This window comes from Morone saxatilis, unplaced genomic scaffold (assembly GCF_004916995.1).
Source record: "Morone saxatilis isolate NCDOM2014 unplaced genomic scaffold, NCSU_SB_2.0 Contig20, whole genome shotgun sequence".
NCBI lineage: Eukaryota > Metazoa > Chordata > Actinopteri > Moronidae > Morone > Morone saxatilis.
This window is the reverse complement of record NW_023339763.1, coordinates 17885983-17896990: the sequence shown is the minus strand read 5'-3', so window position 1 is coordinate 17896990 and position 11008 is coordinate 17885983. Positions and strand designations below refer to the sequence as shown.

The following is an 11008-nucleotide window of genomic DNA, read 5'->3' as shown; positions in this document are numbered from 1 at the left end:
CTGTGGACCAAAGCTTAATGATGGGGGTGGGTGGGGGGGTTCCTGCTGGAGACTGTGAATCTAATTTCACAGCACAGTAGCCGCAACAGAAAATCAAACTCTGTCAGAGCTGCTCTGTCAATCTCCTGTCTTGCAGCTCAAGTTGATAAGTGCACTGCTGAATTGATTTACTCTGCCTACATATTGGATGCACTGATGCTGGGTTTTTTTTTGTTTTTGTGTTTTTTTTTTGCTTTTACCACAGTTACCCCCCACGCCCCCCATCTTTTGGCTGTTCCTGTGTGTTTGATATATGCTGTGTTGGTTTTTGTTTTTCAATATGCATACGATGAATGGAACGATGGATATTTAGCTTTTACTGAAAATATTTTGTTTCCTTAATTTGAGTTTCCTGGTAAGTTAACCAAAAAAAAAAAACTAATACACACAATTAGACAAATAATACTGGTAATTGTTTTGTTTGTTTGTTTTTCATTTACATTTCCCTCTTCTGTGAGATATCTATAAATTTTTGTGTATTTTGTGGTTCACATTTGAGACATGTTTCGACTACAATGGAAATGGAATAGATTTTTTGGCTTTATTTCATTTTCATCCCAAATGATTTCCATTCACAGCAAGTATTGAAATATAATAATTTGTTCATTCACTTGTAGTTAAATTGACATTCAACCATTTATTTGTCTCTTTTCTGTGTGTGTGCGGTGCCCCCAGGTGCAGAACTGAGGGATATAATGACGGGATCAGAGGGCAACAATAGCATCTCAGACGTAGTGAAGCAGCCGGCCTTCATCGCTGGTCTGGGAGGGGCCTGCTGGATTGTCCTCATGGGCTTCAGTGCCTGGCTGTACTGGAGGAGAAAAAAAAGGAAGGGACTCAGCAACTATGCAGGTAAAAAAATCAATTTACATGGTTCTGCATCAACATGGAATCTCATGGAAGCACACTAGGTTTCTCTCTTGGATGAAAGCTGATGTCATCACACATGCGACTCCATTTGAGCTGGCTAAAATGCAGAACAAAGGAAATATATTCAGCACAGATGGAAATAGGCCCTATTGACTTTAATTCACTGTGCACTGATGTGCATCAACTGTGCTGAGTTCCATCAGCACCGCACCTCAACACTCTAATACATTCATGCGAGATAAGTAATTTAACATCCCCTTCCATTATCAGACCATGGCTGGTGTTGTTTGCACATTAACACGAGACGCGTCTAGGTTTACGTATGAAATATTCTTATCCCTCTGTGAGTCAAGCATATAGCTGTGTGTGTGTGTTCCATTATCATAATGTGTATTGCAGCTTTCAATGTAGTGACTTGGGGAGAGAGTGCTGTGATTTCCTAATTCAATAGGGATTTACATGATTGAGTTTGAGCTTCTCTGATCCCTTCTCGCAAAACAAATTGTGGAGTTTAATTCCAAAACACCACATTTCCAGTAAAAAAAAAAAAGAAAAAATGTACAGGATTGGTTAAGATACAAATAATTCTACAACTAAATGTTAAATATCATTGTGCAAACTTAATTTATTTTTACAGTAATGTTAAATACCTAATAGCAGCATTAATTGTTTTATTGTTCTGTTCTGAGGTGAATCATTTGCCAAATAATAACAACTTCCATGCTCCAATTTGTATTTTGGAAGAAATAATGAATTAGAATGATGCAGATGCCCCCCAGGGCAAAATGGGTCAAATGTCTCACCTTCATTTGAACTGTATCCCTCAGGGCAATCAGTGTAATTCAGAAAATGCTGGAATGCAAGTGGTTAGATGAATTACCGCCCCAAGTTTCATTAAAATGTGATCAGTGCTGACATACCACAGGTGATAAATGAACAAAGCAAAGATTAAAGCACCCAATCCGTATTTCCACACCCTTCTACACCCACATTTCATTAATGTTTTTTTGTTTCATATGATTGCATCTTTTTGATTGTAATACATATGATTCATGACAGTCTTATCTACCTTCTAAACACTCTCCCTGTCTTTTGAATTCCAGTCCAGTCCTTCACCTTTACTCGTGCAGGTATGTCTACACATCTGTGCATTATATATTGAAATATCACAGGGATTTAGCTGCCTACATTCTTGACAGCAATAATGTGTGTCATTTAAATGGATGGTGGAACTGTACATTTTTCCACAAAATAATTTTAGTTTAATGTGTTTTCTCTCTGTCCTCCCTCTTTTCTCTACAAGTTACATTCCAAAGAGACAGAGGCCTAATCAGAAATGGAAGGTGAGAATTTAATTTAACTTATAAAAGCCAAGAAACCCTACCGTAGAGCTTTCCCACTGACATTTGACACACGAGTGCCATGCAATGTAATTTGCGGTCTGCCTTCTCAATGAGAAGAGCCTATTGTAATACCTAGAATGAAGTGTTCTTTTCATGATAAATGCGATTTGCATACATGTTCTTATTTCCCACCCTGCTTGCTTATATCAGTTTATGATTTGCACTGATGTACACTTGATGAAATCATTAATCACTCCTTTGAAGTGAGGGCTACCAATTAATGTAGGTGGGCTGCTGTTTTGTTCCCTGGCTCTTGCACAGTTCATCCATGGTTGTTGGCAGAGCGAGAGGTCGTGGGAGGAGGGGAGAGGTGATGAATGTGCTGTTTAAAAAGCTTGGCGAACAGTACACTGTGATGGGTCGTGTGTGGGGATAGAACAACAAAGTGTTGGACCTTGAGACTACACTCGGTCGCCATGAGAATTTTATGGCCTGATCACAATGCCCAAAGTGAAGCCTCCCTTTGTTTCCCCTGAATATCAAAGCGTACTGAATCAACAAGAGAAGAGGACATATTTGCCTTGCAGAAAGCGAAAGAATGAAGGTCCTCTTCTTCTCCTTCACTCCCTCTTTCCTTTTTGTCACACCTAAGCAAGCAGATAAGCCCAGAGCTAGAGCAAATGTTGCAAATAATGGACTAAAAATAAACAGTTTCTTGCCTAACCCCTTTGTGTGCACGTTAGTGCTTCTTCCCACTGTATACTCACACATGTGCTATTGTGTTGGTGTTGGCATGTGCTTCTAAACAAATGTATGTAAATGTATGTAGATGCGTGTGTATTTTAAAATGGAAATTATTGACGTAATTGTTTGAACACCTTTGAGCTATCACCAAGTCAGCTGTGAACAATTCCCTTGACACTTGGTGAATCAGCCTCAGTGAAAAATTCACTGTTTAGCTGCACATTAAGTAAACATATGCAAACAGGATACAAGAAGCATGTGAATGTTGTGCCATTTTTACAGCAGCTGATACGAAGTGGTTGTAAATTGTCTTTGTTTCTCCCTGAATTGCTGCCCACAACTTTCCTACCTTGAAGTCAAAGCCTGTATTCATGACCGTTGTATTTCACTAAGACAAAATGACACGGTAGCTTCCCTAAACCACCTAATGGGCTTTTGCTGTCTCTGTTGCTATGGAGACAGTGCACCAGTGTAGCTGATCTGCCAGAGGCTGTCCATGATTCTCAATTTAAAATGTAAATTTCTGTTGTGCTAAGGCTCTAAAGTGGATTTAGTGTGTATTTAGGCCTGCCTTGTATCTCCGGGGAGAGTAAGGGGTGGTGGAGTTAAGGGGAGGCAGAAGTCTGATTTATAGACTTGCCATTTTATGTCTCTCTGTTGTTTATTGTCGCCTGTGCGCCGGGCTGCTCCACAGGCGAGAATATGCTGAATGAGTTTTCACATCAATTTGTTGTTGATGCAGCAGGAAGAAAATGAGCAATACTGTTACGGTGCGGGCCGGATGCTTAACTATGTCACCAGTTCTCTGTCTTACCCCATCTCTCCTCTGTTTGTCTCTCTACAAACACCCCCTCGCAGCCGTCCGGGGCTGTTAAAAGCGGGTGACCCAGGCCTCCCCTGGTTGGCTGACTCCTGGCCCTCCACAAGCCTCCCAGCTAATGGGGGCTTGGGGAGTCCGAAGGGCGGCAGCAACTTTGGCCGAGGAGGTAAGAAACATAAACAGACTGGGGCAACGGAAAATACAGTTCTAGCAATGCCCAGTCAGACAGTTTTGATGTTCATCCATTGGGAAGCTCAGTGACAGGACATCACACATAAGCAGGCACACACAAACAAACACACACACACAAATTAAAAGAGCCTTTGAGGGCAATCCTTTACTAATGTGATTTGACAAGCCTGATATTTGGATTAAGTTTGTGCTGTTTGCATATACTTTTTGCCTCTCATTCTCTCTCATGCCCCGCCAATTGTGCACTTTTCGACGTTGTATGAGATTGATAGTTTTGATAGATGTGTTTGTATTGTGTATTTGTGTGTTTGCATGTCCTCTCAGCCCATTGGAACCCTGGTGAGCTGCAGGCTTTATGTGTGCAAGACAGTAGAGCTGAAGGTTAGCGCTGTTTGAATATCCCTTTTGTGAACACTCACCGGGCTCCCACAGCGTGTTGCATGCTAATTATGGTTGTAGATAATCACTTTCATTTATATCAAGTCCATTTGAGACCTGTATTTAACTAATACAGAGTGCCAGAGCAGCAGGGAGTGTTAATGACCTTAAAGATCGTTAACTTCATGTCAACTTATCTCTCCATGATCCCTTTTCCCTTTCCCTCCTCATTCTGTCACCCTTCTTTTTTGTCTCAGATGTTTTACCGTCCGCAGCGGTGGAGAAGACGGGCACCATGCTGTCTGATGGTGCCATCTACAGCAGTATTGACTTCATGGGGAAGGCAGGCTATAGCAGCCCAGCACGAGGCAGTCAGCCCACCCCCTATGCCACCACTCAGATACTCCAGTCCAACAGCTTCCACGAGCTGGCTGTGGACAGGCCAGATCCCCGCTGGAAGGCTTCTCTCCAAGCCCAGCAGGAAATAGCAAACCTGGGCTACTCGCTAACTGACAGACGCCCTGGCAGTGGTACGAGCCATGATAAAGACAGAGCTCAATTCTGTGTTGTTTTTTGTTTGTTTGTGGTGTGATGTTTGCACTCTTGTGTATTTATCTTGGGTATCTGTGGACTTCATTTTGCCATAACATTCCAGGTAGTAGTTTTATTTTTCTGGGAAGATTTACCACAAACTCCAGGAAAAGAGAAAAATGAAAAGGAGGGAATTTATTAACTTAGAATGGACCCTTAGGATAATGTTCTTAATTACGCTTCTGTCTTCATCAGAATTCTACCCTGAGAGCTCATCTAGCCCAGAAATGTCACACAATCATGACACATTTCTTTGGGTTAACTTGATTAGTGATGGCGGAAAATCCCCCAGTGTTCTGAGTTATTTATTCAGTGTATATACATTTAGTAAAGTCATGGAGGCATTTCTGTCTGTACTTTCCATAGTCTTGCACAATAGGCTGTGTGCTAGAGCTAAATGTCAGACTTACCAGAGATAAAGAAGAACAAGTGCAGAAGCTGTATGGAAGCAACTTAAAGTGGTTCGCTGCAGGTTTTGATGCCTCTTTAAGAAATGTCAACATTTGGAAAAAGTCCTAATGCGCTGTCAGCACACAAAAAGGAGAAATAATGAACACTGGGTGGGAGACAGGCTTGAAAAAGTTCAGATAGCAGAGACAGATAGAAGATAGCTTTCAAGGCAGTGCTGTGTGTTAGAGTGTGTGAATTCAGTGTAGAATAATGTCTGTTTGTGGAGCGTGCAGGGATTTTTTAGTGCTGTGTAGAGTCGACTGAACTCCCTTCCCTCTTTACCTACCCCCAGGTGCAAAGGTTGGGAAGAAAAAGAAGGTGAAGGGTGGAACAAAGGGCTCTAAATCAAATGGGACATGTTGGGCTAACATGCCCCTGCCTCCACCACCGATGCACCCTCTCCCTGGTACCGAGGTTGAACTTGACCGTTACCCCCAGGAAAACCACGTAGGAGGGTAAGATACGTTCATATCTCATCAATCTCGGCCCTGGAACAGATGCACACAAACACAAAAACACACGTCGACAGAAGAAACACATGCAAACACAGAGGTCACAATATCCTGCACCTGTGCCCAGAGTGTGTGTGTGTGTGTGTGTTATTTTTCATCAGTGTTTTAACAAGAGCTTTACACACTTCACATAATGCTGAAATAGACCTTAAGCTGCCTATTTTCTTAACATAGAAAAACAAAAATAGGTTTTCTAATAACTTGCCAGCCCATTTAGACTACAATAGTCAGTTTGAGCAGACTTCAGGATCTTAAGATAGCGACCAATTGAAAGTGGTGAGAATACCTGTGTATAATTAAATTAAATGTAACATATTTCCTTCAACATAAATATACAATCAGCTGTTCAGCAAAGTCAAGGTGATGATTAAAGGAGAAAACTTCTCGTCCACATGACAGGTATGACAGCAACAGTTGGGCTCCGCCCATGTCTGTCCAGACCTATCGCCACCAGAATCTGGACAAAGAGGTAGAGGAAGAGAGAGGTCCCACTCCCCCCCTTAGAGGAAGATCATCCTCACCGGCAGCACCCTTCAACCAGCCCTCATCTTCCTCTCTCAGCTCCGCCCACCACGAGGAAATGCAATCCATTCTGCAGGCCCACTTGGACGAGCTGACCAGAGCTTACCAATACGAGGTGGCCAAGCAGGCATGGTAAGGATCTTTTAAAGCTCCAGTCACCTACATTTTGAGTCCACCTTCCTTCTATAATTTGATTTGATTTGAAAAAAACTTGTGTGCCATTTAGATCATTTGAAAGCCTTATACTGTGTGTGTGTGCATCACAGTTTTGTTCAAATATGTTTGCTTTGCAGAGTAGGAGAGATACCTGTAATTTTATTCATTTTATTCTGTTGATAGTTTTGGTTTTGCATATCAATGGCCAATGTTTGAGCGTCTTATAATGCTGGTATTTACATGTGTCAGCCTGAGCCTGCAGTCTATGTTTCTTGTAAGCGATAAAAACAGCTCTCCATTGATTACACCTTTGATGGAGCATTGGAAAACTTGACAAGTCAGTGGCGACACGTGTTGGAGGGTAATGACTGGGTTTAGTCTAACATGCTGTTCTGACATCAGTAAATAGAGTTGGTAATTATGCATGCATCTCCTCTATGGCGGGATGTGAGCCATCATGGAGGACAGCTGTGGGGGAGATAACAGGCATGTTGGTGACAGCCCTGCCCATCCAGATATCCTTTATCCAGTCCAATTACAACTCTATTGTGTTAGCACAACACACACCAGCACTGAGAAAGTAATCAGTGAAATCACTGCAGGCATTCATAGTCTCTGCATTGCTACCTTATTGAATATGCACTGATTCTGCATCCTGAAACATGTTTTGGACTATTTTCCCTGCTCATTAATCTGACCTCCGTTAGTTATTTTGCATCTATTTTGTTCATTAATACACTGTATTTCCCCACAATTAATTAGGCACATGAAGAGCAGTCCAAACGTGTCCAACACCCCCATCCCTCCGATGGACTTCATGTCCAGTACACTGGGCTCTGATTTGGGAGACACTCTCCTTTCTGAAGAAGATGAAGAGGAGGAAAGATACGCTATGGTGTCAAAGAATCTGTGTGGCTTTGAATACACTCCCGGTCACAGCGTGGATAACCTTGAGGGCTCAGGTATGTTTTGCATTTGGTAAAACTAATTTGACTGAAGTAACTGCTTTTAAATGAATAGACCACCGGTGTCACTGACAGTCAAAAAAGCAGGCCCACATTACCTGGCCTAATCACTGCATCATTCTTGCTGCACAAACAACAAATGTGGCCAATGCAGCTGCAGATAGATAAATAATGATAGATGACGTGATATGGCCACATTATGTATTAATATATGCTAATGAACTTCAACAATGGAAAATATTCACAACGAATGTATAAAAATGGAAAATAAAATGTAGTAAAGGAAAATGTTGGATGTCAGAGGTACAAGTACATATTCAGCTAAAATATCGTACTGTTTTTAGCTATCATTTTGATTGATTATTAATACAAAAATACATGTCTTAACCGCATCACAGAATACGGAGATTAATCCTTGTGTGCCTTACATGGATTGTTTTATAAATAAAATAGGTTTGTATTAGAATATTTAATGCAGATGTGAAAAATAGCTGTGGATAGATCATGAAAAAATGCAGACATCTTGCTTTTTTCCCTTCCACGTGTAGCTGAAGAGGCTGCAGCCACTCAGCCCAGCTTCCCTAGGAATTTCATTCCTATCGGACGATTTTGCAATAGATGATTTAACTCCCATGACAATGTTCAGTGCCAGTGCAGGAAGAAGTGTGTTCTTTATGTAGCAGGGCAAAAAGCCATGACTACAAGCTTTTCCTAACCAAGCTTTTCAGTTGCCATGCACATATATTATTATAAATAATGTAAAAGAAATGGTCAAAAATGCAATTTTTTAACATAATCCAGGGTTTTGCAGAATCGTCCAATATCAACGTGCTGTCTGCCAATAGGGTTCAGACCACTGAGGCTGAAAACACAGTCTGTTGGCTGGCTGAGCTATAAACCTACGGACACACTGCATAGAACAAAGACCATGGCACACAGTGGCCCGTTTAATTCAAACACATACAAGCCCCCACACGCTAGTTTAGTGGTTGTCTTTTAGAATATTACATAGCAGATTGGGAATGTTTATGTAGCCAGCAGGGACAGTGATTGGCACTCATAGGGAATGTACAATTTAGTGTAATATAAAACAGTTTGATAGGCTCAAGATCATTCAGATTATGCGACTAAAATATGGGTACCCTTTTTTTACTGTAAGTATTCTCTGTCAAAGAGATATTCACACAGTCTTTTAATAGTTAGTTGAATCAATTCTTGCATAGACATCAAAAGCACAACATAGAATATTTTAAAAACTTTAGTAGTGCCGTGCTTAAAAGTCACACGTCTAACATTTAAGATTTGATGCATTTATAAATAGGGTCCTGTCTGTTTCTTTAGAGGGAAACTTGAAGGCTTCTCCACAGGGACAGAACTGTGCCATTTTTAGACTCCATTGTTTGATAGGTTAACAGATTGACTTGTGCATTGAGAATATGTGTTTTCAATATTTTTGATAACTCGTTGTGGGGCAAAATACAGGTCAGTGTGACTAAAAATATTTACAAACAATTAGCAATGCAAACATTTTATCGCCTCATGCTTAGCTGTCACATATTATAAGGCATTGTATTAGAAGTGTATTCGGGCACATTGAGGAAATATCTTCAGCCCAGTGAAACAAATCATGAACAAAGCCAGTGTGGCAGCAGCATTTCCACAGGGGGTGCCAAATTGCAGCTGTGGCTTAAAATGTGTTTGTTACATATTTCCATGCTGTCTGACTTAAATAAACATTCAAACACTGCTCAAGATTTTGAACTTCATACAACTTATATTGCTCCATGAAAGAAAAATGGTTCTTAAGGCAATCTGATTAAAGCATTCATTAATACTATTCTCTAAGAAAGTATGCTAAGTAGTACGTTTGAAGGATTTATAGTTCATTTCCACAAAATCCTGTGTGATGGAATCAGTGTATGAATCATTTTTACACCTCTTTTCAAGATGTCACATGTAGCCCAGTATCTTAAACACAGATTTGACATAATATTTCAATCGATTACATACATCCACTGTGTGTGAGCCAAATATTTGTTAAGGCATACTTAGCCAAATCCTTATCTTCACAAACTCTCTCTCTCTGTGCTGCTCACTGTAGGTAAAAGCTCGCAGCAGTGTCGCTCAGACAGCTCCGGCACAGCAGACCATGATGCACAGGGCACACATAGCCTTGGCCACAAGAGGGCCCCACTGACTGGCCTCAAGCCGCAGACAGACAAGGTCGGGACTCTGCCCAGACGAAGAGACACCAACACAGATAGTGAGTTACAGTCTCTCTTACAGTAAAATTGTGTAACTTCAACGAGGAGTGCGTCTAACACAATGCCTCATTTGCATCCTTTGCTAAATACTCTCATCCACCATCCACTCAACAGCCCACACACCGGTCATGAAGTCCCTGCACAGTGTTGGTTCCCGCATGCACAGCTCGTGGGCAGCTGCAGCCTCAGACCCCTCTGAGGAGTGCATGGTGACCGTGTCGACACTGGAGCGGCAGCATATGGCTTCCTGGAGCGGCACAACAACATCCAACAGGGCCACCCTGAGCAGGGGTTCCCACAAGAGACCTGGCACAGATCCCTCCCACAACGGGCATCCTCCCACAAACAGCACAGAGAAAAGGGAACACTGTGAGTGTCAACCCTCTTGAGAATGTGTCTGTGTGCATATTACACATAATGGATGTAATCCAATGCAAGCAAGTGCTATCTATATCTGCTGAGAGAAATTATATGGTTTTACTGAAACTGTCTTTATATTTTATAGAGAACATAATAAAGCTTAATTTTCACCCAAAACAGCATACTTTACAGAGTGAAGTCACCTCTGTAAATTGGGCCTTTACTTTTTTTTTTAACAATAAACAATTAATTTGCAAAAAAAGAGAAGACAATACACTTCTGTACTGTATACATCTCAATAGAGAAAAATGAGATGACCAAGACAATCAGAATTGTAGATCTGGAAGAATTATGCTCAGCATTTGCAATAAGAAGGAAAGTTGTTGAATCCTACCAGTTCCTAGCTTGCCTCCAAACTGAGATACATCCCAGGATTGTGAAATTGAGATGCAGATATTGAGAGTAAAGTATTCAATGTCACCAATACTTTACATGTTTTTTTGGTGTGTCTACCTGCCTCTCTTTCAGAGTCTTTGTGAAGCATCATTCCCTGCAGTTGCTGCCTGTCCCAGGACACCTTGTTTGTAAGCGCTATGAGATTTTCTCTCTGCGAGTGACACAGAATGATGTCTGGAAGACGGAAAGGAGACAGAATGAAGACAAAGAAGCAGTGTGCGAGATAAAATGCAGAGCTGTAAATGTCATGTACAGACACAGACACCAGTCTCACAGTGTTATTTTCATCCCCCTCTTCAAAAGAGTAAACAGTATGTTATATGTCCGCTTCTATTTTCTGTCACAT

At 41.3% G+C, this 11008-nt stretch overlaps 1 protein-coding gene across 1 annotated transcript in view; it reads left to right on the top strand.

The window, feature by feature from the left end:
* Positions 1–10235, top strand: part of LOC118331831 (roundabout homolog 2-like) — a 74128-nt gene extending 63893 nt beyond the window's left edge. Inside the window, exons 18-27 of the mRNA XM_035666911.1 lie at positions 715–891; positions 2013–2039; positions 2213–2252; positions 3855–3982; positions 4644–4916; positions 5720–5882; positions 6339–6593; positions 7380–7579; positions 9684–9845; positions 9961–10235. Coding sequence (XP_035522804.1) covers positions 715–891; positions 2013–2039; positions 2213–2252; positions 3855–3982; positions 4644–4916; positions 5720–5882; positions 6339–6593; positions 7380–7579; positions 9684–9845; positions 9961–10235 — 1700 coding nt within the window. The remainder of the gene's footprint in view (positions 1–714; positions 892–2012; positions 2040–2212; positions 2253–3854; positions 3983–4643; positions 4917–5719; positions 5883–6338; positions 6594–7379; positions 7580–9683; positions 9846–9960) is intronic.
* The last annotated feature ends 773 nt before the right edge of the window (positions 10236–11008 follow it).